This window comes from Syngnathoides biaculeatus, chromosome 21 (assembly GCF_019802595.1).
Source record: "Syngnathoides biaculeatus isolate LvHL_M chromosome 21, ASM1980259v1, whole genome shotgun sequence".
Classification (NCBI taxonomy): Eukaryota; Metazoa; Chordata; class Actinopteri; order Syngnathiformes; family Syngnathidae; genus Syngnathoides; species Syngnathoides biaculeatus.
This window is the reverse complement of record NC_084660.1, coordinates 4,986,218-5,014,014: the sequence shown is the minus strand read 5'-3', so window position 1 is coordinate 5,014,014 and position 27,797 is coordinate 4,986,218. Positions and strand designations below refer to the sequence as shown.

At 44.9% G+C, this 27,797-nt stretch overlaps 2 protein-coding genes across 17 annotated transcripts; one reads left to right on the top strand and one right to left on the bottom strand.

The window, feature by feature from the left end:
- Nucleotides 1–40: 40 nt before the first annotated feature.
- On the top strand, nt 41–27,797 carry LOC133494914 (doublesex- and mab-3-related transcription factor A2-like). 16 transcript variants are annotated; one of them, XM_061809205.1, is made up of 7 exons: nt 41–272; nt 6,613–6,695; nt 7,438–7,580; nt 8,273–8,356; nt 11,685–11,760; nt 13,081–13,521; nt 14,349–14,995. In XM_061809205.1, the coding sequence occupies exons 4-7, from the start codon at nt 8,309–8,311 to the stop codon at nt 14,864–14,866; spliced, it is 1,083 nt and encodes a 360-aa protein (XP_061665189.1). In that variant the 5' UTR covers nt 41–272; nt 6,613–6,695; nt 7,438–7,580; nt 8,273–8,308; the 3' UTR covers nt 14,867–14,995. The 16 variants fall into 16 exon arrangements, 1 of the variants encoding a protein (XP_061665189.1); XR_009793453.1 differs by lacking the exons at nt 41–272; nt 6,613–6,695; nt 7,438–7,580; ... (1 more) ...; nt 13,081–13,521; nt 14,349–14,995 and adding exons at nt 15,572–15,665; nt 16,328–16,426; nt 18,861–18,957; nt 25,186–25,258; nt 26,677–27,797 and having other exon boundaries at nt 11,683–11,760; XR_009793446.1 differs by lacking the exons at nt 41–272; nt 6,613–6,695; nt 7,438–7,580; ... (1 more) ...; nt 13,081–13,521; nt 14,349–14,995 and adding exons at nt 15,572–15,665; nt 15,754–15,775; nt 16,309–16,426; nt 25,186–25,258; nt 26,677–27,797 and having other exon boundaries at nt 11,683–11,760.
- On the bottom strand, nt 635–2,596 carry LOC133494921 (fatty acid-binding protein, intestinal-like). The gene is made up of 4 exons (XM_061809217.1): nt 2,342–2,596; nt 1,588–1,760; nt 1,358–1,465; nt 635–844 (listed from the first exon to the last, which is right to left on the bottom strand). The coding sequence occupies exons 1-4, from the start codon at nt 2,535–2,537 to the stop codon at nt 794–796; spliced, it is 528 nt and encodes a 175-aa protein (XP_061665201.1). The 5' UTR covers nt 2,538–2,596; the 3' UTR covers nt 635–793.

Sequence of the window (27,797 nt, the reverse complement as noted above, 5' to 3'; positions counted from 1 at the left end):
CCATCTTGGTGTTTTTTTTTTTTTTTTTTTTTTTTTTTCTTATTATTACCTCCACCGAGGAGGTCACTGTGATTACTCGCACACACATGAGAAATGTTATGCAGTATAATTTAAAAATGTATAATGTGATAACGATATCGTGATAATGACAATCTGTCTCCTGAGTTGCTTTTGCAAGGTGGCGCTCCCGAGTAGGTCACGTGGTTAGAAGCTCCACAGCGTCATCTGGTGGCCGACACGACGATTTACGGCAACGCATCCTCAAGGCGGAGGTAAAGTACTCATTTTATTAATAACACAGAATTGTTAGAGAACTGTTTGGACTGTTAAAATATATAATTAATTAATCCTGCACGACTGTGTTCTAACAAAATTCAAGAAATTTTTTTTTCACATCCTAATTGATGCGGTAGATTTAGTATCAGGCAGCTTTTTTTTTTTTTTTTTTTGTTCGTATGTAATATGATTGATATCCGTGACAGATTGGATCGACCTTTAACTAAAATGTATTTGAAAATGAAAAATATTTTAATGAGGTGCAAACAAAGTTTAAAAATAGGCCTTTGCTTACCTTTTGTGGTCAGTGAATATTTTGAACGTCCCTTTGACAAACTACCAACACGCTTATTTAATATATATTTATATCATTTATTCACTTTTTTTTTTTTTTTTTGCACAACTTCAAAAACTGTTAATACTGCCATTTTGTCCAACTGTAATGGAAACTATATGCTTTCTTTGTGCACTCAAGATAAGATGGAAAAGGAAACTTTGTTAAAAGAAACAAAAAGAGTTACTGCTTCTTGAAGATTCTCTTGGCGTCGACACCCTCGTAGCTGTAACTCTGCAGGATCGGGGCCGGGGGGGGGGGGGGGTTATTTTGTTGACAAAGAGAGCAGGTGCATTAGAAAAATGCTAATAAGTGGGGGGAAAAAAATAAACCAGACTAATTACATATCTATTTATTTTTCTTTTATGTTCATAGTGTGAGAGAGGCTTCAAACTATAAAAAAACAAAAACAAAATCTGCCTTGATTTGATGAACACTTGCACCTACTATGCTATTTCTTTTTTGTTTTTAATTTCATTTTGAGAACCGCTACGTTAACCACTCAACTTTTGTCAACCGTTTTTTTTTTTTTTTTTTTTAAGGCCGTGTCGTCCTCCACGGAGGTTTGGCAAACTAGCGATCCTATTTTGACCAAGGATTAGAAAGCGGTAAACGTAAAATGGTTTTCATAAAAAGAAAATCATCGCGTAAAGTAGGGAGACCTGAAAAGCACACGTCAGTGCAAGCAATGATGTATTTGCACTCGGTTGCGTGCCACTTTCCAAAGTGTCCGCCAGCGCCACTGACCTGCACCAGTTCGTCTCCCAGCAGGATCCTGGTGGTGGTCAGCACCTTGTTGTTGTCCTTGCGGGTGAATTTTCCTTTCAGCGCGTCGCCCTCCATCTCCCACGTTCCCTGATGGGCACACGACGGCGAACCTTTTCTTCAGTCGACTTCGGTGGCCCCACGATGATGGCCCTTCAGACCCGTGTACTAGTAGCCATTTCTCTTTGATTGATAGCCTCGCGGACACTTACCGAGACCTCGGTCCCGTCGGCCAGGCTGTAGTCAAAGGGAGTCCCGAGCGTGAAGTGGACGTCTTTGGTGCGGAACGTGCTCGACTCTTTGATCTGGAAGTCGTCGCCGCTCTGCTGGATGCTGATCTTGAGGTTGTCGTGCTCCGCTAGTTTGCGCTTCATGACGTTGATGCCTACGAGGGAGACACCGGTGTCAAAGTTAGAGCCCGTGGGCCAAAACCGTCTCGCTTAGAGGGCACAGTCTGGACTCCGGGATGTATTTGAAAGTGAAGAAATGCACAAGATGCGGTTGTGGGGGATAAAGATAATTTTGAGAATTATTATGCTTAGTTTAGCCTATCCTAATAATGCCATCAGTGTGATCAAGTATTATGCACAAATTTCTCAATCTGGTTATTTTGTACACACAAAAAAGTTACATCTATAAATTATCCGAATATATATGTCGAAAACTTACTATTTATTTTTGTTCATCATGGTATGGTTTTCGTAGTCCAGCCCCTTTCACATCCATTTAAGAATGTATGTGGCCACTGTACTAAGAATAATAATTATGAAAGCTACTTTGAGGATGGGGTTAGTCCCAAGAGTATCCTAAATAGAGGTTGACTCTAATTCCTGAACCCCAAACTGGTCTAATGGACTTCAGAGTAACTTGGATGAATGTTAAAACGCTTGAGGGAGCAAGTTAGGGCATCTCACAATTTTTCCCCCCTACGTGTACATAAGATGGCGACTAGTTCTTGCCACTCACCCATTTGTTCCATGAAATGATCGTAGTTCTCGCTGCGTTCCACCTTCCAAGTTCCGTCGAACGCCATGGCTGCAGTCCGGGCGACAGGGCGAGGAGGGGCGGGGCCGGGGGAACGTACCGGGAGCAAGACCGTGGGATCGGGAATGCGCGGTGACCTCCGTTTTATATACTCCCGCTGCTGACCCCCCGCCTCCATCCCCGTGGCCCCCCTCTGCCCTCGCGTGATGCGCTTCTTTACGACGATAAATTTCAGTCCCGGAACACTGCGGTACTGTTCTCTGCAAGGCAGAAACGGAGGACAAATGTGGGCTGTTGTGTGGGGGGCCCTCAGTCAACTGAGCCCACCCCGCCACCCACCCTTTTTTTTTTTTTTTTTGTCCCTCTGAGGCCTTTTCAAACTGCATTTGTGCCCAGCATGGAAATGAGTTCAGATCCCACGCTGGCAACTCGGTCTGGCGTGATTCCAGATTGTAGTGATCCAGAGGAAAAGTACCAATGGTATTTGTGTCTAGAGTTTGGGTTTAGGGGCTTAGGCTTGAGGTTTGGGGTTGGGGTCATCGTTGACGTTTTAGGGGTATGATCGAGAGTTCAGGTAGTGGTAGGGGTCAGAGGTCTTGGTAGGTTTTGGATCGCTTTTGGGGTTTTGGTTGAGGGGGTGCGTTTGGCAGTCAAGAGTCAAAAGGAGTATCTTTACGGTTGAGGATTTAGGTCCAGGGATTAGATTTTGGGTGAAGGTTTAGGATTTGGGGTTAGTTTTATTTCTTTATGGTGATGGTTGAGGTTTTGGTTTCGAGATGAGGTTGAGACTATCGGGTTGACGGTTCAGAGTTAGTGTCGGGGTTGTCGGTTACTCAGTACGGTAAGTTTTGACTCGTTGGTGTTTGCTTTCTGTCCATTGAGGACGGGACGTGCATTCGGCCTCGCAACAGCTGACAATCTTCTTCTTCTTCTTCTTTTCCTTTCGGCTTGTCCCGTTAGGGGTCGCCACAGCGTGTCATCTTTTGCCATCTTAGCCTATCTATCCCCTGCATCTTCCTCTCGCCCCCCAACTGCCCTCATGTCTTCCCCCCCTCCTCACATCCATAAACCTTCTCTTTGGTCTTCCTCTCGCCCTTTTGCCTGGGAGCTCCATCCTCAGCATCCTTCTACCAATATACCACTCACTCTCTCGCCTCTGAACATGTCCAAACCATCGAAGTCTGCTCTCTCGAATCTTGTCTCCAAAACATCCAGCTTTGGCTGTCACCCTCTAATGAGCTCATTTCTAATCCTATCCAACCTGGTCACTCCGAGCGAGAACCTCAACATCTTCATTTCTGCCACCTCCAGTTCAGCTTCCTGTTGTTTCTTCAGTGCCACCGTCTCTAATCCGTACCTCATGGCCGGCCTCACCACTGTTTTGTAAACTTTGCCCTTCATCCTAGCAGACACTCTTCTGTCACATAACACACCAGACACCTTTCGCCAGCTGTTCCAACCTGCTTGGACCCGTTTCTTTCTTCACTTCCTGACCACACTCTCCATTGCTCTGTATTGTTGACCCCAAGTATTTGAAGTCGTCCACCCTCGCTATCTCTTCTCCCTGTAGCCTCATTCTTCCCCCTCTACTTTTCTCATTCACGCACATATATTCTGTTTTACTTCGGCTAATCTTCATTCCTCTCCTTTCCAGTGCATGTCTCATCTTTCCAATTGTTCCTCTGCGTGCTCCCTGCTTTCACTGCATATGACAATATCATCTGCGAACATCATGGTCCAAGGGATTCCAGTCTAACCTCATCTGTCAGCCTATCCATTACCACTGCAAACAGGAAGGGGCTCAGAGCTGATCCCTGATGCAGTCCCCCTCCACCTTAATTCCTCTGTCACCCTAAGGCACACCTCACCATTGTTCTGCTGCCATCATACATGTCCTGTACTATTTTAACATACTTCTCTGCCACACACCAGACTTACGCATGCAGTACCACAGTTCCTCTCTTGGTACTCTGTCATAGGCTTTCTCTAGATCCACAAAGACACAATGTAGCTCCTTCTGACCTTCTCTGTACTTTTCCACGAGCATCCTCAAGGCAAATAATGCATCTGTGGTACTCTTTCTAGGCATGAAACCATACTGTTGCTCGCAGATACTTACTTCTGTCCTGAGTCTAGCCTCCACTACTCTTTCCCATAACTTCATTGTGTGGCTCATCAACTTTATTCCTCTATAGTTCCCACAGCTCTGAACATCCCCTTTGTTCTTAAAAATGGGAACTAGAACACTTTTCCTCCATTCTTCAGGCATCTTTTCGCCGCTAGTATTCTGTTGAATAAGTTGGTCAAAAACTCCACAGCCATCTCTCCAAATTGCTTCCATACCTCTACCGGTATGTCATCAGGACCAACTGCCTTTCCATTTTTCATCCTTTGTAGTGCCTTTCTGACTTCCCCCTTAGTAATCATTTCCACTTCCTGGTCCTTCACTCTTGCCTCTTCAACTCTTCCTTCTCTCTCATTTTCTTCATTCATCAACTTCTCAAAGTATTCTTTCCATCTATTTAGTACACTACCGGCACCAGTCAACACATTTCCATCTCTATCCTTAATCACCCTTACCTGCTGCACATCCTTCCCATCTCTATCCCTCTGTCTGGCCAACCTGTAGAGATCCTTTTCTCCTTCTTTCGTGTCCAACCTGGTGTACATGTCTTCATATGCCTCTTGTTTAGCCTTTGCCACCTCTACCTTTGCCCTACGTCGCATCTCGATGTACTCCTTTCGCCTCTCCTCAGTCCTCTCAGTATCCCACTTCTTCTCGCTAATCTCTTTCCTTGTATGACTCCCTGTATTTTGGGTTCCACCACCAAGTCTCCTTCTCCCCTTTCCTACCAGATGACACACCAAGTACTCTCCTGCCTGTCTCTCTGATCACCTTGGCTGTCGTCGTCCAGTCTTCCGGGAGCTTCGTTGTCCATCGAGAGCCTGTCTCACCTCTTTCCGGAAGGCCGCACGACATTCTTCCTTTCCTCTCCAGCTTCCACCACATGGTTCTCTGCTCTACCTTTGTCTTCTTAATCTTCCTACCCACCACCAGAATCATCCTACATACTACTACCTCCTATGCTGTCGAGCTACACTCTCCCCTACCACTACTTTACAGTCAGTACCTCCTTCAGATTACATCGTCTGCACAAAATATAATCTACCTGCGTGGTTCTACCTCCGCTCTTGTAGGTCACTATATGTTCCTCCCTCTTCTGGAAATAAGTGTTCACTACAGCCATCTCCATCCTTTTTGCAAAGTCCACCACCATCTGCCCTTCAAAGTTCCTTTCCTGGATGCCGTACTTACCCATCACTTCTTCATCGCCCCTGTTTCCTTTACCAATATGTCCATTACAATCATCACCAATCACAACTCTCTCGCTGTCTGGATGCTCAGAACTACTTCATCTAGTTCCTTCCAGAATTTCTCTTTCAACTCTAGGTCACATCCTCCCTGTGGTGCATAGCTGCTAACCACATTTACATAACACCCTCAATTTCAAATTTTAGTCTCATCACTCGATCTGATACTCTTTTTACCTCCAAGACATTCTTAGCCAGCTCTTCTTTAAAATAACCCCTACTTCCATTTCTCTTCCCATCTAATCCGTGGTAGAATAATTTAAACCCTGCTCCCAAACTTCTAGCCTTACTACCTTTCCACCTGCTCTCTTGGATGCACAGAATAATCAACCTTTCTCCTAATCATCATGTCAACCAACTCCTGTGCTTTTTCTGTCATAGTCCCAACATTCAAAGTCCCTACACTCAGTTGTAGGCTCTGTGCATTCCTCTTTTTTTCTTTCTGACGCTGGATCCGGTTTCCTCCTCTTCTTTGTCTTCGACCCACAGTAGCTGAATTTCCATCCGACGCCCTGTAGGTTAGCAGTGCCGGGGGCGGGCGTTGTTAACAACCGGCCACGACCGATCCGTATGGGATTCTTTAGATGAACGCTCATATTTGTTTGGCCCAGTTTTTACGCCGATGCCCTTCCTGACGCAACCCTCTGCATTTATCCGGGCTTGGGACCGGCCTAGATTGCACTGGTTTTGCCCCCATAGGCTGCATTCGCAACAGCTGACAATGACAACTACAATTCAAGCTGCAGTATTTGTACTGGCCACTTGAGGGCAGCAAAAACAAGTGCTATTGTACACAAGTGTGATTGCGTTTGGCTCACACATGCTGCACACATGATAAAAACCTGCCTTTCTGATTTCCATGTACTTGTTTTCATTTGTAGTGTTTTGGGGTCTTGCACAAGATCAACAAGCTGATCGGTGCGGTTCCGCAGCGATGGAGACTTTCTCTGCCACGGTTAAAAAGGTTAGCTACATTCCTAACCTCAGCTAATGTCACAAGCTGTGGGTCATGCCCGAAAGAACAAAATGGCTGATACAGGGGGACGAATTAAATTTTGCTCCACGGGGTGTCCGGGAAATCCTGTCATTCGGTGGGGTCTGACAGTAGAACCGTTGCTCTTCCGTATTGAGAGGAGCCAGATGGTGGGTGGGGGGGCTATATCGTAATACATGAACCACTTGTTTTCCTTTCCAGCTGAGTCTTCATTTTCTTGCGTTTGCGGTGAGTGAAGGGACGTCACGCTCGACTGAGACCAACATCCTCCCATCTTCTGCCACCCAGCCGCCGAGGCCCGTGGGGGTGGGGGGCTACCAGCATGCCTCCTGTATGGGTTGACAAATGATCTCCCACCCATGGGCCCTCATACTGGATGCATGCATACATGATCTGCCATGCTTCTCTTCCTGCTTAGTATTTGGATGGTGCGATGCTGCCATCTCCGTACAGGACACACATATTCTTAAAACATAATCACTGTATCGTAATACTGTCATCAACGTGACCGTATGCAAATGGATATGGACATGTATCATCGTTCGTATCCTCTATCACTATATATAGATATATATATATATATTTTTTTTTTTAAACTGCTGTGTTAATCAGACATTTATCGCTCTATGGCGGTACTGTCATGATACAATTTTGTACAAGCGCTGATTTTTATTCGAGTCTCAGAAGACAAAAACTACTCTTATGTTTTCAGCCTAGCTGGAATCGGTGCGCGTCTCCCGGTTCTCGGCAGATGTCCACGCACGCAGCCGAAGCCGATCCGCCATATGGGGCCGCAAACAAAAGGCCTCGTTGACGATTGTGTGAGCCGCGCGATTACAGTACCGTGAGTATAAGGTGACTGTCCTCCCCGCTTCTGCTGAGGAAGATTGTGTGACAAAAGTCTTTCCAGTTCCTTCCCACCTAATCTTGACGTTTCCTCTCCTCCGCGTGGTCACGGAGGGTTCCACCTCTAAGCTGTTAATTGCAGGTGGTGGTGGTGGTGCGCGGACTCTTTGCTCACTCCCACACCCCTTTTGTTCGAGAGAAACAAAAGCCCCCCCCCCCCTCCCCATTTACCTCGCTCCACTGTCAGAGGGCGAGCGGGGACAGCGAGGGGATTAGCGCAACGTTTCTCATGACCTTTTAGATCGGGAAGGGGCGGGGATGGGGGGGTGCGCCGGAGATCACAAGCGGAGGTGCGTGTTTGTGTATCACCGTGTCATTGAATGCCACTTGATGATGGGGAATGGTGGGAAAAAAAAAAAAAAAAAAAATGCCCAACAGTGCAGTATCCAGTCGTTGGGAGCTCATTTTGTTTCGTAACCAGAATTGTACTTTAACTCGCACATTGTAACTTGACTTTCCCCACTGGAATGAATGGAAATGTATCAAAACGTTCAGTACTAACATTCCCAAAAGAAGTATTTGTAAATATTGTTTCGTTCTTTAAAAGAATATAATCACAACCAACGACAACAAGACGTGTCAATATCGAAGCGTTGCCGTTCATTTCGTCGTCTTTGGTGGGTTTTTTTTTCCTCCTGCAGTGTTTACTGGAACTTAATGAATGACTGCAGCAGGCAATGCGGAGGCCCGGTTCCCGGAGGTGGTCTTCCCTAACACGTCCTCGGGTCAGTGACGCTTTCCCTGATTTACTTTGGATGACAGCATATCATAGAAGGAGGGGCAAAACATTATCGCCATGTAATTATTTGTAACCATCACTCCGATTCATATCTTTATGCTCTCTAGCTCAGTATCGCTGCAAACCTCCTCTCATATCGTGTCGAATGAAATGTTTAACGCAATAGTATTACCATCCCCACGTCAAACATTGTCAATGTGTCAAATATTGGATCATTTCTCTTCCCGTTGTTCCCTTTGGACAGTAAAGGTTTGGAGTGCGAATCCAAAGGAGAAAAAGGTTGCATTCCTGCGGCCAAAAGCTCCGCGGGTATTTTCCTCCACGTTGCACCGGCCCGATGCGGTATTCATTGGAGCTTCTAATTTTGGGATCAAGGCCTAATGAGAGGAGCAGAATGGGCGCGGGGCATACAAAGGGCAGCTTAGGGGAGCTCTGACGTCAGCCCGCGGTTGCCCGTTGATACAAAAGGTCCCTCTGCTGTGTGGCTTTTTGTCCCATTCCCGCCCAGCTCGGCATTTACTCCAAATAACGAGCGCTTTGACGCCTCATTACCTTACAAACTTTGTTAAAGCTACATGTTGCTTCAGGTCAAAATGTACACTAAACAAACAAATGGGAGTCAAATCCACTTTTTTTTGCCTGTGTGTGTCAACACACAGGCAAAACTTAAAATATAGCACAATCTCACACATAAAGCAAAGGGGTATTGAATTAGAATCTGCCATATTTAAAAACACTCATTTCCTTTACCGACCGGCCTCGGTGTAAGCAGAGAAACATTTTTCAATGAGTGAAAAATACACCAGCGTTTCCATGGAGAGTTATAGTCGAAGTAGTTTTAGTATTCTGGCTCCAGTGGTCCCAAGGTACATTTGAGTTGGATACCCTTTGACTTAGAGGATCCTTTCACTGTGCAGTGTAATACATTTTTCCATTCTATTCGTTATTCGACGAGTGTATGCGTGTTTCCTCCCCACCCCCGCCTCAGCATTTAGTCACTCAGTGCTCCGTGCAGTCGAGATTTGTAAGATCGACGGTCAGATTATCAACGCCGTTGCCTCCGATAAGGAGGCGCGCCTGTTCCAGGGCGCATCCGAGATCTGTTAAGAACACAATTAAGACACTGTCTGGCCTTATCTGCTCCAGCTGCACTTATCCCTCCACTAGAAACGCTTTCAAAACACGAGCTGCCTGTATTGTAACCATGCAAACGACGTACTGAGGAACACATGCGAAAATGCGCAACTCAAAAAAAAAAAATTAAAATAGTCGGAATGATGATATGCTCTGACAAGAATAAAAAAAATCTGTCAAAGTGGACATTTGAGTAAAACTGGCACGCAAAAATGAAGCGGCAAGGATAAAACCTTCTCCAAAATATGTATGATTCCAGCTAAATGAAGTGCACTTTTTTGCTAGAAGTAAAATCCGACATTTCCTGTTTGGCAAGTGAAAGGCCAAACAAAACTTTGACTCGATACATAAACTTGTAATTCGTTTCATTTAAAGCTGCAATTGGGGAAATTTGTACAGAATTTTTGGGGGTGGGAAAATTCAATTCACACGAGACCACTCGATACGAATTTTCATTTTTTGTGAGAACCATTCATCTTTTGTAGGCTCCGCTTGCCAAATTAAAGTGAATAAATAAGCACGCCATTCTTACATTGTTGGCCCACAGAAGTCGCACGCTGCAAGGTGGTTGGCCATTTTCTGAAAAATATGCATCTAACGTTCCGCAAAACTTTGGAAAAGTCAAACGCCTTTGCGGGCGCACAGTGGTAAATTTATGAGTAAATTCGATGATGCTGATATACCTATAAATGTTTGAGTTTAATTTTTTTTTCCCCCACACCTTTGTGCTACTTTTTTTTTTCTTTTAGACCGGTTAACTTGTCTTGATGCCGAGTGGGGGGGAAAAAAAAAACAAACTAATGCATTGATATAATCGTGTTGACCTAAACGTAGTGTCAAAGTCGTCACGCTTGAAAGATTTCGTACGTTATTGAGAGGAAATCGTTCACGATCAAGTTGCAACATGACCAAACAAAAGCACTGTTTATCAACTGGAAATGTTTAAATCTGATACGGTAGGAGTGGTGGGGAGAGAAGATGGGGCTGTGACAATTACTTTGTTTATTCAGTGACTGTAAAACAAGGTCAAACCCGTTTTACTAATCTAGCGTGTGTGCCGAACTCTGTATCAAGTCGAATAGTGTCCAAACGCTTATCAGTCAAACAAACTATTCCGGTAACCCAGCGGGCCTTAATGGAACTTGACAAAAAAAAAAAAAAAAAAAAGAGGAGGTTGGGGGGGTTTGTCGTACAGCTTCCCACCCTTTGAGTGGGACCCTTGTCCCCGTCTTCCTGCTTGGGAGGATCAAATAAATTTTATTTAGGGGAGGCGGTGGGGAATCGGTCAAATTTGGGGATAAAGGGAAAATCCTCTTAGTAAGGAAGCAAATGTGATTTAAGTCATTAGCGTGCCTCAAAAACGCTCGTTGGCTGTCCTTGAGCCAGGACAGCCATATAAAGATGCAAAAAAAAAAAAAATTGACAGTGTGACTCCATGGGGAAAAAAATGACGTCTTTCGGAATAAGTGCGTACGGGCGCGCGGAAGGCATCTAAATCAAGACGTGAATATAAAATGAAAAATAAAGAATTGCAAGATTAAAAAAAGGAACAGCCACTTTAAAAATAATACATTTTGGGTGGTTTTCATTCATCGCGGAAGTTCTAGGTCACCACCTGCAACAGGAGAAATCCATGAAGTAGCGACTAAATTTGGCCGATTATTAATACATATTTTAAAGATGTATAAACCTCCGCAGACTTTTATTAATCTTTCTTATTAACCTCAACAAACACTTTGTGTACCCTTAGATGCTTTTAAACTCTTGAACGTACATTAACGCTTGTAATGTGTTTTTTTTTTTTTTTTTTTTTGCGTTTTTAACATTTTTGGGTAGGAAGTGTTTATTTTCGCCCTAAACAATTATATCAGATCAAAATCTTAGTGAATCCGGATTAGGAGAACTACGATATAGCGAGGGAACCCCGTTCAGGCTTAACGCGCCGCTTGCATTTCACAGCGGATGCCGTGATAAAAGCAGCGCCCCCACGTTTGATTGCCTGACTGGCGTTTATTGACGTTGTTCGCGACGCGCGTTCGGGATGCGCCTCGGACCGTCTCCCCAAGCGGTTACCTCCGCGGCCCATCGCGTCGCTTCATCTCAAAGGGTCTTTTTGTGCAATGGGATTGTTTTGCTTGGAACAAAAGCGGCTCATGCGCAGGCTATGTCTTGTCGTGCAGGTGCTGCAGGCAGGCCTTTACCCGATAAGATCCGCCGCTTCGGGACGGATGAAGCGCGCGTCCAAGCGAGGAGCAGGTGAGCGGTCACTGCTATGGCCCGCTTGAAGGGGAGGGGAAAAAAAAAAAGGCAACTTTAAGTTCCACTTTATAGGTAACGCAGAGCCTGAATATAATTGGCATCATGTGGCCTCAGGTTCCTTAGTTTGCCATTGCACTGTTTTCTGGCCAACTTTTGCATTGAATACAGAGCAGTGATTGAACGGTTGGGCGTGGCGGATCTTTCCCTTTTTTTGAGAAAAATGTATTTCGATTGAAAGGGCCTCGAGTGAAATCTACCTGGCAACAGGTAGCCACAGTGCAACGCTTGCAAGGCAATCTGTCGCTTGTAACCGGAGTAACCGGGGAGCCCGTTTGAATGAAACATGTGACGAGGTGTGATTAGCGCTCTGCCAATCACGCCGAATCGCTTGTTGACAGATGTGGGGGAACTTTTTTTTTTTTTTTCTTTTTTCGTCCCCCCTTTCCCAAAGCTAATTGGTTGGACAGAATAACCAGGTAACTAATGACTGGTTGCTTTCTCACTATTGTTGTGTTCAAATCATCCAAGTGGTGATGTTAGATTGCTCACTAGTGGCAATTTAAAGGGGATTTGAATCCAGTTGACCTCAGGCAGCAGAGGCTTTTTTTTTTTTTTTACCCCCAGCCCAGGCTACTAAAAAAATATTTACATCATCCATCCATCCATTTTCTGACAGTTTTAACCTTACCCAGCTCGCTGGTGTCTATTTCATATCATGTCTCTATATTTTAAATAGTCGTAAAAATGTTACTTTACCTTAGTAATCAAATAACTTCTCCAAATAATTAATTTTTAAACGTGAATATAAATTCAATTTTATTCATTAAAAGTTTAAACACTTAGGTGTAAGTGTATGTATGCATTTCTAATAATAAATAAATCCAAACATTTTTTTGAAAAATATTCGCACATATACATAAATTTCTTACTAGTTGTAAATATTGTAAGTGTTTTAAAATGTGACTTTAATTAAATTGGATGGAAAAATGTAATACGGGAAATATTTTTTTAAAAATGAAATAAATATGCACAATACAAATTTAAAATAAAATCTGTAATGCACTGATATAGCAAGGCAACTGTGTACAAGTAAATTGAGTTGCTCACTTTGTCACGGAATGACTTCAACTTGTACTTTTTGTGACGTTTTTTTTTTTTTTTTTTTTTTTTTGGCGGTGTGCCGTGAGAGTTTTTAAATATACAACATGTGCCTTGGCTCAAAAGTTGAGGACGGGATGGGGGGGGGGCGAGGCTTCCTCGGGTGTCCGGTTACATGTGGCACCACCTGCGGAGGCACTTTAAAGGTCCGCGTTTCACCATGCCTGCGCCAGTCGTCACCTCCTCGGAAGATGGACTGCAGCGGCAGACCGCTCGGCCTCACCGCCCACGACCTGCTGCCCCCTCCGCCGCCCCTCTTCCTGCGGGCCTCCCTGGAGCGGGGTTACCCGCGCACCCCCAAGTGCGCCCGCTGCCGCAACCACGGCGTGGTGTCGGCGCTGAAGGGCCACAAACGCTTTTGCCGTTGGCGGGACTGCGTGTGCGCCAAGTGCACCCTCATCGCCGAGAGGCAGCGGGTCATGGCCGCCCAGGTGGCGCTCAGGAGGCAGCAGGCTCAGGAGGAAAGCGAGGCACGTGACATCCGAATGCTGTACCCCACTGGGGGGGCCTCCCGGGGGCCGCCCTTCGGCACCGAGACCAGTGCCGCTACCGGCCAGCTTCCAGATTTTGATGTTTTTCCAACCGACTCCTTGAAAGATGGTGAGTTTGCGTTCAAACGTTCACCTAACTACAAAATGTGTGGCGAACGCTACTGAATTGGGTTCTTTGTATAATTGTATAAATATGTCCGTCTATTTTCTGGACCGCTTGTCCTCTCTATGTTTAGAAAGCTATATATGAAATACTTGCCGAGCAATGACATGCCGGAAATCATACCATAATGTCCAAGCTGCATATACTTATACTTTTCTCTAATGGAGTTGACTACATTTAAGGGCAGTTAGTTGTATTTAACTTTGAAATGGAATGCATTAAATACTTGTTTTTGATCATACATTAATTTAGGTACACATTTTATCTAACGTGCAGTACATTTAAATGAAATCCTTACTGAATGATTTTTTTTTTTTTTTCAATTACATTTCAGTATTAATGTTCAAACTGTGGCTGGCAAATGGCAGAAAAACTTCATGCGGTAACAGGAACACTATTATGAGAACAGGGATGCTCCCTTCTGAGGTCATTTAAAAAAAAAAAAAAACAAAAACACTTTATTTTTGTTCTCATTGGTAATGGTACAAATGACTAGTCAAATTAGTCAAGTTTTAGGAGAGATTTTTCGATGGAAACCCAACAGAACGCCAGTCTACCAAGCGGAGAATTCCTCTGGGATTTTATGCACGAACAGTAACCCGCAGGTGGAAGTTTTAAGGCGAAATTTGGACAGGGATTGTTTTCAAATTTACCGAGCAAAGTTTCAAGACTGCATTATCGAACGTCACTACGCAATTCTGTCTTTGCGGTACGCAACTTCTCCTTTTCCCACAGGAATAGGATTTTAAGAATTTTGTTTTTATGCGTTTCAGACGATCGCTCGAGCAAGTACCGCTACGAGAGCCCGCGTCGGTCGTCCTCAGACCCCGAGTCGGGCAGCGAGTCGGACAAACCCAAGGACTTCCAATGCCACGCCCCGGAGTCGAGCGCCAGATCGCGCAAAGGCAACGGCGACAAACTCGCAGATGGTGCGACGCCTCCTCGCCCCCTCAGGCCCTCGTTCGGGCTGGTGCAAGATTCAGTAGGAACAAAGTCTGCTTTCGCGCCACTCTACATTCCTCCACCGGCCACCGTAGGGGACAGCATTTACGGGCTCAACCCTCGCTTGGGCATCAACCCCTTATGCCTGGCCTACTCATCCGCAAACGCCACCAGCATGGCCGGCTTGATGTCGCCGTACGTGAGCTCGGGTTTGATGCCCGTGTTCCCGCTGCGTCCTCCCCTGGACGCGTACCCGTTCCCGGGTGTGATCCGAGACCTTTCGTACCTACAGGGAAAGGAGCTTCTGTGCAGTGCCGGCGTGTACAAGAGCCTCAGCAGTGACAAATGACTTCATTTTCTTTAGATGTCCATTTTTTGGGGGGGTGTAAATGTTGTAAAATGAATCAGGATGTTTTATTTTGTGTTGTCTTTGATTCATGGTATTTTGGTTAAGAAATAAAAACGCCATTAAAGAAAAGATTGTAACGGGTTTAAAACAAATTTTTGTCTGTGCAGCCACAAAAATATCTAATCGGCTCATCATATTATTGCATAAACAGATTGATAAGACTTGGTTTTGACAGAAATCAAGGATAATACGTAGTTTGCCAGTATTCAAGTTAATGTAAAAGGTGCTTGGTAAGAAAAAGATGCTTGCATATTTATAAAATATGACAATTCAAAAGATTTCCGCATGAGTCCTGAATTTTTTTTATTTATTTATTTTTTTTTTTTAATTTTTTTTTTTTTTTTACCGGCTGCGTGAAACGATGCCTTGGATTTGTAAACAGGAACCAGTTTGACGCTGTTTGTTACTAGGAAGAGTTTTGACAACAGGTATCAGGCAAAATTGCCAAATGCTAGTCACAGCTGTACCAGTGGACACAACAAATATAATGAATACAAGTAATGAAAAAAAAATAAGCTTTTTTTTTTTTTAATATGGATTTCTGTGAGTAGTAGTGCTACTGATAAATGGCATACAACACGACTTCCTGTTTGCAGCACTTTTTTTTCATCTTAACAGTTTTGATTGGATGCTGTGTTGTTTTAGGGGCGGGTTTTATGACAACCAATCGGAAGTCAGGCTGGCGTCGCGACAGTTTAGGTCACATTGAAGACAGGTGGCGCTGAAACGCAAACGACGGGTGAGCGCAAAATATAGCGACAATTTTTCACGTTATATCAACAAATTATATCTCGCCCCCCATGTTGTCGGTGCTGCTGTGCGAAAAGAGCTGAAGGGGAATGTCGTCGTGTAAGTTTTTTTTTTTTAAGTTGACATTCGGGAGCCGAGTGAACTGGAGGCGTTTTTGACACTAGTTTGAAGCGAAATACGCACGTACACTCGATAGGCGCTAGCCACTTAGCACAGAAGCCGAACTTTTTTTGTCATAAACTTGTGTGTATATATATATATATATATATATATATATATATATAGTACGTATTAGTCATTTGCCACAGCATACACTAATTGAGGGGTCTGTTTATGTTTGGAAAATGCCTAGTGTACCCCCCCCCCAACTGAAATTTTTATATAAGGTAACTTCCATCATTTTATCGCAACCCGTAAAGATACAAAATGCAATATTTTGACACGCTTTTCTAGACTGCTTCTTCAACCCTTATTCAGTTAGTAGTTTCGAATGAAGTTTGTAGTCGTCATGAATGCATTTCTCCACCAGGAGGCATACTTACACCGTGATAGAAAACCTTTTATAGATGCTTGACTGTTCTTGTATCTCCCCCCCCCCCCTCCCCCCAGCATTTCTTTTTCTTTTTTTTAAGTCTCTCCTCCTGCTTCAAGAAACTGGGGCAAAGCATGCAAGTGAGCGCGCATGTGTGGAGGGGGCCACACGAGGATCTTTGTGGAGGTCATTCCGCTCAAGATGTGAAAGAAGCACAGGTACATTGGCACATGTGCAACGTAATCATGCTGATATAAAGATAATGCCATGATTCTTGATATTGTACAAAATGTCAAAGATGTTCCATATTGATAGGATAGACGTAGTTATTTAGATATCACTACTGTATCATTAAGTATATTGTAACTTCAATAAGTAAGTTTCTTTCGGCTTGTCCCTTTCGGGGTCGCCACAGCGTGTCATCTCAGATGAACGCACATATTTGTCTGGCTCAAGTTTTACGCCGGATGCCCTTCCTGACGCGACCCTTCTCAGGGAGTGGAGACCCCGGTGGGATACGAACCCACAACCCCTGGTTTACCAAACCAATGCTCTAACCACTGAGCTACAGGGCCTCTTGTAACTTCAATACGTGATGGTTTTAAATTCATAGTCCAGTCTAAAGGATGGCCATATGCATGTTCAATTGATTTTCATTGCGGTATGTCAATACTTTATTGTGAAAGATAACCCTACGATATCACGATTTCATGCGTTTGCTCGCGAAGATGTCGGTGCCTTTTTGAGGTCGAATCGTGTATTAAATACAATTTAGCCACATAAATGGACGGAAAGTCTTCTCTGAACTTTCAGCCCATTTTTTTTTTTTTCGTTTGGGTGCGATCACGTGGCTACTTGCGAGGGGCTCGTTGTTATAGAGACCAGAGAAATGGCTGGCTTTCATTTCATTAGGGCCTCGGCTCGTATCGAGCCGACGTAAATGGACGTCGGCGCTGCGGGGCCGGTCAGCCGGAGTGACAAATGGGAGAAGGCGGGCAGAACAGCCGGAAGGCCAGTGAAACAGGCGGCCTTTAGTTGAAATGGACTCACCGGCAGCGTGGTAGCAAAAACGGGCAGCCGCAGGTCTTTTTTTTTTTTTTTTTTTTTTTTTTTTTAAAGTTACGAAAGAAACCCAGCAACGATACCTGATTGGGGGGGGGGGGGGGGGGGCACTGTTGTATTTGATAAGAGTAACAGTTTAATGGAGTTTGGAACTCTGGTGCCGACGCAGGACTTAACATTCTGAGAGAGCTTCTGGTCGTTCGTTTTCACCACTGTTTGACAATTGCGCTACACTTCGGTTGACCCTCTTTACCCAAATTCCTTGTTGAATTTCTCCAAACTGCGCCACAAATAAATGGCGCGTTTGTTTTCAGTCACCTTCCGCCTCAGCGCGGGTTCACGTCGAGGTCTCCTCCCGCTTAATGTTTACTTTATGATCCCGGCTCACGCGGAGGGCATTGCGCGTGCGTTACGCTCGCCCGCTTTATTTCGTCGGTCTGGAGTATGCAAAGCGACGCCGTCTACGGGTTCACCCGCAGCTTGAGAGGATTTGCTCAAGTTTGTCGCTAATCCCGCCGTTGACCTGATTTTCTTGCTAACTGCTTCACTGCTACTTGCGCAAAGGTAGACCGAGGAGGCAGCCGACTGTTGCGTATTCACGTACAATATTAGCATACATGCGATGGCCTTTTTAAACGGTGCACGTTGGCATAAAAATGGAATTGTATGGCATTGTCATAAGCGTGACTAGTATTGTATCACATTTTAGTAGTCATGAATCATTGTAATGGGTGTGAATGATTTTATCAACTTAATCGTATTGCAGTTTTCATCATGAGCATTTATTTTTTTTAAATTAATGAACGTGCTTGATGGTCGAGAGGAAGGTGCAGTTTTCTCTGTGAAGAAAGCAGAGAAAGATGGCAATCAGGCAGTGAGTCACTGGTGTGCCAGAACATTTATTTGGAAAAAAGAAATATGTAATATATATATATATGGGGGAGACAGGTTTGAGTTCAGAATGCAATCAGGGGGTTTTGTGCCGCGAAGGCTGCTGTGACAGCCGTTTCCCGTTTGGCATTCATACGGCAGATGAAAAGGACGACCTGAGCGATTCATTTGGGGGAAGGTTTCGGGAACAGAGGGCTCTGAAGGGAAACTCGTGTTTGCCGTCCGCCGGACGTCAAGGGGCTCACTGATTGGACCTTAAGTGCTTTACATGATGCTAATTGCACACCCGCTGCAATTAGCTACCCGGGCCAATTACAGGAAAGCGAATTAACAGAAATTAGCATTCCTCCAGATGTTGTAAATGGGACCGACCGTATTCTTTGTATTCCGGGGAGAGGCATCACGGGGCTTTATCTTAAGTCAAACGTGATGGAACACACGACCATGGCGATGGCAGCAATGGATCGTGCCACTGGATGGTTGGAAATAAGAGGAAGACGGTGGTAAGCTCAGGGGTGCGATGTCCTTCCAAGGTCTGCTCGCGTACTTTTCATACAATACGGCTCGCAAGCAGGCAATGTTATGTAGCCTAGCAAGTTAGTACTAGCGTTTAATGTATGTACGACACGGTAAACGCACCGCAACGTTTTAGAACGTTGAACGGATAAACGGGTGAATTGACTGACTCGTATCCAGCAGCATCTGTCCAATGCGGACTGGAAAGAGCAGCCGAGGAGACGGCGACGAGGCAAGAGTGAGTCAACGCGACGCGGCGTGGCAGGCGATACGCTCTGAGGTAGGCCTCGCTGGCCCCGCGGCAAACCGCAACACGAAACGTGGCGTTGTACCTGTAAAGTGGAGGAGTTAACGCTTCCTTTGACCGAAGCCAATGATTTGAAAATGTATACAGATGTTTGTGAACCTTTCTCACAAGTCTCGACCAGGAAAACGACCCAATTGCTCCATTTTTCTTTTAACTTCCGTTTTAAGGCAGAATTTTACGAGCACGTTGCAAGGCTAATCAAAACCGAACCAGACCCCAAAAGCTCTCTCTGTCTCCCTGCTTTGTTTTCTCGTCGCGGAGCTTAGTCGCCAAGGTCCTTTTTAAATAAAAGCGCCACGAAAAGCGAGGGGCGTCGGCCAACCCCGGCAAAAGCAGGCGCAACCTGAACGTCCGCTCGCTAATGATGAAAAAGGATGACCGGTGCCTGAAACAATTTCAAGCGCCTGCGAGCTTCTGCCTGCGCGCAACTCCGACGACGATAAAGATAGGCCGGCTGACCAGCGTCGTCTTACCGTCGCCTGTGTTTGGAACCAAAAAGGAATACAAAATTGTTCTGATTTATTTATTTTACCCCCAGCATAAACTATACAACAGTTGTGACTTTTTTTTTTTCCCTCCCCATAGCATTTTCATTTGCTGTATTCATTACGCCTCACATCAGACAGCCCAAATGAACGATGGGAACTCAAAAGCGTGCCAGAAAAATTGTCAATACAGACTCGAGAGTGCCTCTACGTGTTCATTTTGCCTCGGTTCCACATAAATTAGCGACGGTCCTGAACACCGAAGAAAGTTGTCTCAGAAAAAGGCAGGTGTGCGTGTGTGCGTGTGTGTGTGTGTGTGTTTTTTTTTTTTTTTTTTTTTTAACGTTTTCCGAATCACCGACGGCCCCAGGAGTTCTTCCGAGCTCCCCGTCCGCATAAAAGCGTCGTGGAACGCCACCCCGCTCAGATAGGAATTCACAGAGGGAAAATGTAGCCCGTCTTTTTTCATGGGCTAACGGCCTCATTCAGGCTGTTATAACGAGGCACTCGCTGAAATATTGTCCAAATAATGTTCAGAGAGCGGGGGAACACGGTCTGTTCGGAGCGCCGCTTTCGTGCCGACAGATGGCTCGAAAGTAATCAAAAAGTTTAGGGAAAAGCCAACTCTCGTGACCGTTAAACGCTTCGTTGACTTGTACAGCAGTATAAAAGAAATGTCATTTGTTAACCCGTTGATGCCTCAAGTTTTACTCCTGCTATTTTAGTTTGGCTGCATTTCAGATGTTGATCAAAAATTGCTGTATTTGCGGAAATAGTTTGCAGGGGTATTTTCTTTTTCTTCATTTCTTTGAAACTCTAGTGAGGGAGGGGCTCTCTTTGTTGTATTTGACTTTAGCGTGTCTACTATGTTATCAATGCGACTATTAGCGCCCGGAGGGTATATTTCTTGCACCAGGTCCCAAACTTGCTGGCAAATGCGGCCGGTTGGTGAGTCAGCCGTTAACGAAAAAGCAACGGGAAACATTTATTGAGGCCTTTATTCAGACTGTTGAATGTTTGCAGTCGTACTGTATTCAAAACTATGCTTGATTTTTATTTATTTATTTATTTTTTTAATTTAGCCATCAGTGCCTTAAGTACCTCAAGTAGTTTTTGTACGGCTTTACCCCCGTCGACGCGGCCATCCAGTTTGCGTCGCTTTCACTAGGACTCCATTTTCGATTTTATATCTGTCATAAAAATGACTGTTTACCGTGGAGACAAAGCTGAGGCCGGATTTGAAGTTACTCGCATCCTCCAATGACTGACACTCATTTCCCACTTTAGACACAAAAGACCCCGCCCACCCCCAATTCTCCTTCGTCCGTCGCCCCGGCAACCAGTCCCGGATGATCGATTCGTTGCCAACGTGGCGTAGCTGCAGGAAAGAGTGCGCGATCTTAACTCCTTACATCTTCCTTAATTAAAACGGGATTACAGGCGGAGTGGGAATCAATTTGCCTCATGTCAGGGCCCTCGTGTATGACTGAACCAGTGAGTTCAATGTCGTAGCGAGCGGGGCGGGATGAGAACATTCTCGTCCAGTCCTTGCGCAATGGTCTTCGCCGGCGATGCCGCGCCCAATCGCGTTACAAAAAAAACGCGGGGCGGAACCAAGGAGGTACTTTTAATTGCGCGAATCCGATCGTTTTTCCACAAAGCGCGAGATGGCTCGCGTATCGGGATGGCGATTTTTGACGGGGAAATAGGACAAGATCTAATTGGCCCCGGTGGTCTGGATCCACACCAGGGTCAAACTGTCGCCGTCGTGACAAAGACGAAAGCAACACGCCCAAGTATTAAAGATTGGCCCTCTCTTGCACGTTTCATAGCCACGGGAGGAACCATTGGAGAACTGCACTCAATTAGCCCATTTTTACATGAAACGCAAATTTGAATGTGGGGGCGCTTGCTACTTTGATTTTTTTTTCTTGCGTTGGCAGGAACGGATTATTTTTTTTGTATCCCCCCCCCCCCCGAGTAAAGTTGCGGTTGGCACCTGACCAAGATGGCGCATAATGATACCGGTCTTATTTGAAGCACAGCAGAGATCCTCTGAGCAGTTCAGCAGCGCTTCTCAATAAAATTAGCATTTTGTCTTTTTTTTCAGAGGAATTATATATTTGTTCTTTTTTTTGCCACTCAACCATCCTCCTGTATAGTTTTAAATGTAATCGGCACTTCGCTGTAGTTCAGATGAAATGCTTCGTGTTATCAGTGTACATCTTGCTTCCCGTTCTTTTATGTTAGTGCGGCTATTTGGCATATGTACGACAATTTTAACAAAAAGATGACTGTGCATTTTGCTTCCTCTTTTTTTTTTTTTTTTATGTCTTCATTCAGCATTTTCCTTCCATATTTTTGACTTTACCTGGCCACTTAAATAGTGCAGCAAGGGGTGGACGTTTTAGTAAGGGGAAAATGTATTTGAAGGTAGCCTAGCCACGCCCCGACCGAGAGTCCGGCGCTGGGGGGTGGGGGGGGGGGGGGGGGTGGGTGGAGATGCAGAAGTAGGCCGTCTCTGAGGCGTTTGTTACATCATCATGCATATTCATCAACAGCCAGTTGATAAGGAGTGAACTCACTCCACACAGACAGTCTATTCTGCTCCCCTTAATCAACCCATTACAGGGTGAATTATATATTGTGATATTTTTACTTCAAAGGGGGAATCGTTTTTCATGCACGCTGCCAATTAGGGACCAAGCCAAGGCGGTTGCCAGGCAGCCGGCGGGGTTACCGGGTTCCCGTGCGGGGCCATTTAGTGGGCGGGAACACCTCCCGGCTGTCTGTGAACATCTCAACTCCCCGCCCCCCCCCCCCAAAAAAAAAAAGCCGCCTGCCAAAAATTATTTAGAGGCAGGTGCAAAATTCGCAAAGTGACAAATGATGCAAAAAATAAAACAAAAGTATTTGCGAGATGCTAACCTAGTCAGCTTGTTGCTGTAATGATTAATGTGCGTTTTTATTTTTTGATTAGTTAACACAAACCCTTGAAGCAGCGATGGCACATTCATTGCTTGAAAAACTTGAAAAAAAATTGAGGGACTTGAATGAATTAACTTTTTTTTTTTTTGGGCTTCATTTCGGCAAGAGACTAGATTGACGCAACAACAGGAGTTGGAAAAACTAACGGCCACCTTTTCATCGAGCTTGTTGACTTATACTAGATGCTTTTCTATTTTTCTAGATTGTTTTTGTCAAGTTGCAAAAAATGGTAATCATGTACAGTTTCATGGTCTCCAGCTTTCGGACTTCACTTAGAGAGCAGCAGCGTAGTTTTATAGTTATAGTGGCAGCGAGCTTGTCTTTCCACGGGGAGTTGCGTGAATGCGGTCTACTCTGTGTTGTTGTTCACGCTTGAAAGGGCCCGAAGATGACTATCCGGTAGCGTCAAGTCAGATGAAGGTCGACGGACCTACCGGCACCCTCTCTGCAACGTACCCGGCCTCCCCCTTTTAATCAACCCTTGAAGCACCATCTTGAAAAGATATGACACCGACAGACACTCAAACCGGCGGCCCTCTATGTCGTGCCCGCAAGTCCTCCAACTAACTGATAATAGAGCGCGAATGACCAGATTGAGTAGCAATATCGAAGCAAAAGCCCCGAAGTCGCGTGCGTTATGGTTGTAGTTCCTTTTAACGGGTTAAAAAAAACCAAAACAAATGTAGTTGTAATCGCAATACCTCAAAACTGCCACAACGACGCAGTCCGAATTTGTTTCCAGCCCAGGCAGATTACAAAGTGTCCATTTGTCTTGAGAAGTCCGTGAGAGGAACGTTTTTAAGCAGTAGAGCCTCACTTTGAAAATCCATCAAACGGTCGCAGACGCCGCTCCGGTATACAATTTTCCGCAAGACTGCTAATGGCGCCGGGTTCGCGCCCACCGTATCTCGTCCGTCGTACTTGCTGTGTTTCCCAGCAGTATCCCCAAGCCCCTCCCTCCCACGTTCGCTCTTCCCGGGTGTCTGTGTTTGTGGCCCAGAGTCGCCACTTTGGTAGGTTTCGCGGTAGACGCCAAAGTTTCTGTCCGGGAGACAGATTGACCTCGTAACCGGCTCACTATCTCGGCGCCTTGTTTGGTAGGCTTTGCAAAATTACGATTTTTGGGCCTAAACACAAGCTGGAGTAATGTGTACTTAAGTGACTCGTTTATTTAGTGTATATGCTTGTGTACTGAGTAAAATTCTGTAGTCCACCGGTTCCCCACTTGGATGCTGAATTGTACTTGTATTCCCCAAAATACACATTTACAATCATTTTCATCCATTCATGCCAGTTATGCATTGTGACAGAACAAACGAGCGGTCTTCTATTAAAAGGCAGGAAGTACGTACAGTAACATATCCGCTCTGACATATTTTGTTGGTGTACAGTAAGATATTTTTGTGAAATATCTCACTTGGTTCCATTTAAGGTTGAAAATCACTGCTGTAGTCGGGTCATGCAAATGTCACAAAATGACGGGCAAAAATTTGAAGGAGGCGGCGATTTCGCATGTAAATGCCAACGTAAACCACGACATCAGCCACCCTAATGATGATCGAGCGGAGGAAAATGCTGCGCGACAGCGTCGTCTATCTTCATAAAACTCCCGCGGTCCGTCGCAATGACAAATATGGAAAGTGCGCCGTGTCATTCGTTGCGCTCGTGACCGTTTGAACCTCGAGTTCAGGCAAAGTCGCGGCAGGATAGAGGCCGCACGTCGCTCCAAATTGATCCGCTGTGAACCGTGGAAAGGTGAGGTGGTTTGGAAATGTTCAAACTGATTCTCATGTTGAAGTTTAATGCATGATATTTAAAAAAAAAAAAAAAAGTGAAACAATTGTGTTCAGTGGAGGTTTACGCCAGTGAAATATCTTCATATATTTTTTTAATGTTTATTTATTGGCATGAAACTGACAACTCAAGGAATATAATTATAATGTAATTTTTCCTTGCAATTGTATTTGAAGCGTTACCACTCCCTTGTGGCTGTGACCGGCCACAGCATGGGTGCGACTCTAAGCGGCTTGACAAATGGTTGTCAAACCTCCTGACATGTTGTGTTTCTGGTCCCAGCACACCTGGATAGCATGTCGAGCAGGAATAATTTGAGATGCAGGCGTTTTGAGTAAAATTCGGTTTATCTGTGCGTTTTCACATTATAGCTGATTTCAGTCAGATGAGCAAAAAGGTCAGCGACAAGCTTATAAAGTGTGGGTCGTTGCCGGTCCTTTCCGGACATGACCAGCCCCAGAAATGCAACTGTCCCTTTTTGAAAGAGAGAGGGGAAGCTGTCTTGCGTGTTGTATTGTAATTTATGTGTATTGTATATGGGGAAAAATTTCTTTCTGGAAAAGACCGTGCACTTCCTGAAGTTAGACTGGTATAGATCAAGTATTTGCAGCTGCTGAGGGAGCAAACTGTGTAGTCTATGGATTATTTTCAGCAACCGTGTTGAAGTATTACCTGATGCATTTAAAAGGGAATTGAGTTGGGAGGGTTGGTCGCGACCGTGTACACCGTGCGTCATCAAACTGTCGTTTGCTGGAATGGACGCGCGCTCAATTTTGATTTGTGAAAATATCAGAAGCGACGCCTATATAGTTACGTTTGAATTACGGCTATAAATGTACTAATGTACAATAATTGCTGGAATGTAAGTACACCCACTTGAAAACCTCTCCCTGTATGAGCGCTAACAGGAACATGTCAATTGTTGTATTCACAGGGGTCAGTTGGGGTTAAGTGGCTGCGAGTAGAAACCTCTGTGACTGTTCCGAGGACGAAGCGACGACGACCAGGTAGGAATTTTTAATTTCAAGAAATGCAGGAATTAGCGATGAAAGTGCTGCTTTAGCCAAAATGCAAGTCGTAAGGCTGTTAGATAGGGTAGGGAAATGTCAGGTGTCGCTTTAGTGTGTCGAGGGGAGATAAATGCAGTAATGGTTCATTTAAATCAGTGCTTCTCAATTATTTTCCTGTTACCCCCCCATTCTCCAGCGCGACTAAATATTTTTCTATAAAATTGTTACTAGTACAGGTCTGCGTAACATTTTATCCTTAACATTAAAGAAAAAATAATTTGAAAATCTAGGTCAACTTACAACAAACGTTTTTTTTTTTTTTTTTTTTTGTAGTCTGGAACAGATTTTACGTGCATGAATTTGAAATAAAATCCTCGTTTAAACTTTTTTTGACTGACTTATAGCACCATTTGACAGTGAAAAATAAAATTAAATGAAAGCAATTCCCTTCATATTCAGTTCGGCAACATTAACTAAGGAGCACAATATTAAAACGCTAACTTGCAAAACAAAAAAATTAAAAAACTGAGCACTTTGGTATGTATGATGCTAACAGCGCTCGCCGGTTTAGTTGAAGTAGCTTTCACAAAGTGTGATGAATTGTTTGCAATATTCGGCTCATTTTAGCTGAAAAATAATGCGTTTTATCCTCATGAAATTATTTGGCTTTATGCAGTCTGCTGCCAAACCCCCCCCCCCCTCCATCTTAGCTTTTGGCTGACTTTCTTATCATCCCTGTTAATTTTTTTTTTTTTTTTTCCCCCACGTTTCTCATGGATTCGTTTATGATAATTCAAATCGCCTGCTTGTTGCAATAAAAATTCCCTATAGAGCAAACTTGACAATGAGTGTCACTGCCAACTAGTGTAGTGGATGTACAATTACACCTCTGATATGGATAAAAAGAAAAAAAAAAAATGTTCCCCAGGGTCACATGTGCCCCACTACTTGAGAAGCACTGACTTGAAGTGTGAGCAAAAATGTTTTGGAAGGGAAGCATATCACTGAAAGTGGAGAAAGACGGACAGGTGTGCAGATTTTAATGACGAAGTATGGCATTCAGGAAAGGGACAGTTGCTGCAAAACGGTTGCATTGAGTGAAAACTTGTTCAGAGGATTGGATGTGCAGATATCTCGAGATGAGAGACTAAACAGCGGAGGATGTTTGTGTGCGAGGTGAGAAAAGCAGACTGGATTAGTACAAGAAGTCGGTCATGCTGGAAAGAACAGTTGAAAGAGCAGAGCATGAAAGGATCGAGGTGGGAAGTAAGCTAAGAATTTACTCGAGGTTTAAAAAAACAAAAAGTGAGGGTTGTTTTAGAAAAGAAAGTAGGCGTGGGCATTGCAAATAGTAATTGATGGTTGTAGCAAACACATTTCTGGGTGTTCACAGACCTGATTTGCCTTGTTCTTAGGAGGGGGTTAAACCAAATTGGAATTCCTGGGACTGGATGCCGGAATACCAGCGACCAGGGTGTACCTTCTGCCGACTGGTCCAGGGCGATAGGAAAACGGTAAAGCCGTCCGGGAAAAAGAACACCAGTGACCGTCAGATGACTGATCCCGGGTGATAGCAAAAGCAGTTACGCTGTATGAAAAAGAACGCCCGGGAGCGAACGAAGGGATACACACCCGGGACCAGTCGTCGGCTGGTCCTGGGGGTTAATTCCGAAGACAATTCCCGGGTGTGTATTCCGCCGACTGGTCCCTGGTGTCAATTCTGACGACCAATCCCAGGCGTGTATTCCAACGACCGGTCCCGGGCGTTTAATCTGGCGGCTGCTCGCGGGCGTCCAATCTGGCGACTGCTCCTGGGCAATAGTTTCCGGGACCGCCTAACTGTTTTGCTATCGCCCGACCAGTCCCGGGTGTCAATTCCGACGCCCGATCCCAGGCGTTTAATCTGGCGACTGCTCCCGGGCGATAGTTTCCGGGACCGCCTAACAGTTTTGCTATCGCCTTACTTACTATACATGGTCGTTTTTGGCGAAAAAAAACGCCTCACTATACATGGTCATTTTTTTCGCAAAAAAAACGCCTCAGTATTAAAGGAAATGAAATGTATAAAAGTGAATCAACAAGGCGATGTATATGCAATACTGCTTAATGTGTGAAAGTCTGTGGATGAAAAGTTGCAGTGTGAGAATGTGGCAAGAAAGTGATTCCAGCAGATAGCGCGCTAGAACGGAATGTTCTCGACGGTTGGGTGGTGATGACCACAATCAGCAGGTGTGACGCGACGCGACGCTTGACCCAGGTGACGACGCTTGACCGAGAGGGAGACGGGAGCAACAAAACATCAGCAACCGCAGGCGGGAGGAGTCGGCCCACCATCCTGCAGACCAGAAAGACCGATGAGAGAGCGCTAAGGATAACTGCAGGAGACACGTAACCAATAGTGAATTATTAGATTGTACTTTTGAATTGTCCTGGGCAACTCGGATGTGGAGTACGTCGGCTGGTGGGAACAGAGACGTACAGGGTTGTATTGAGAGGGACCCGAGACCCAGGTGTGTGTTGAAGGAATAAATCCACT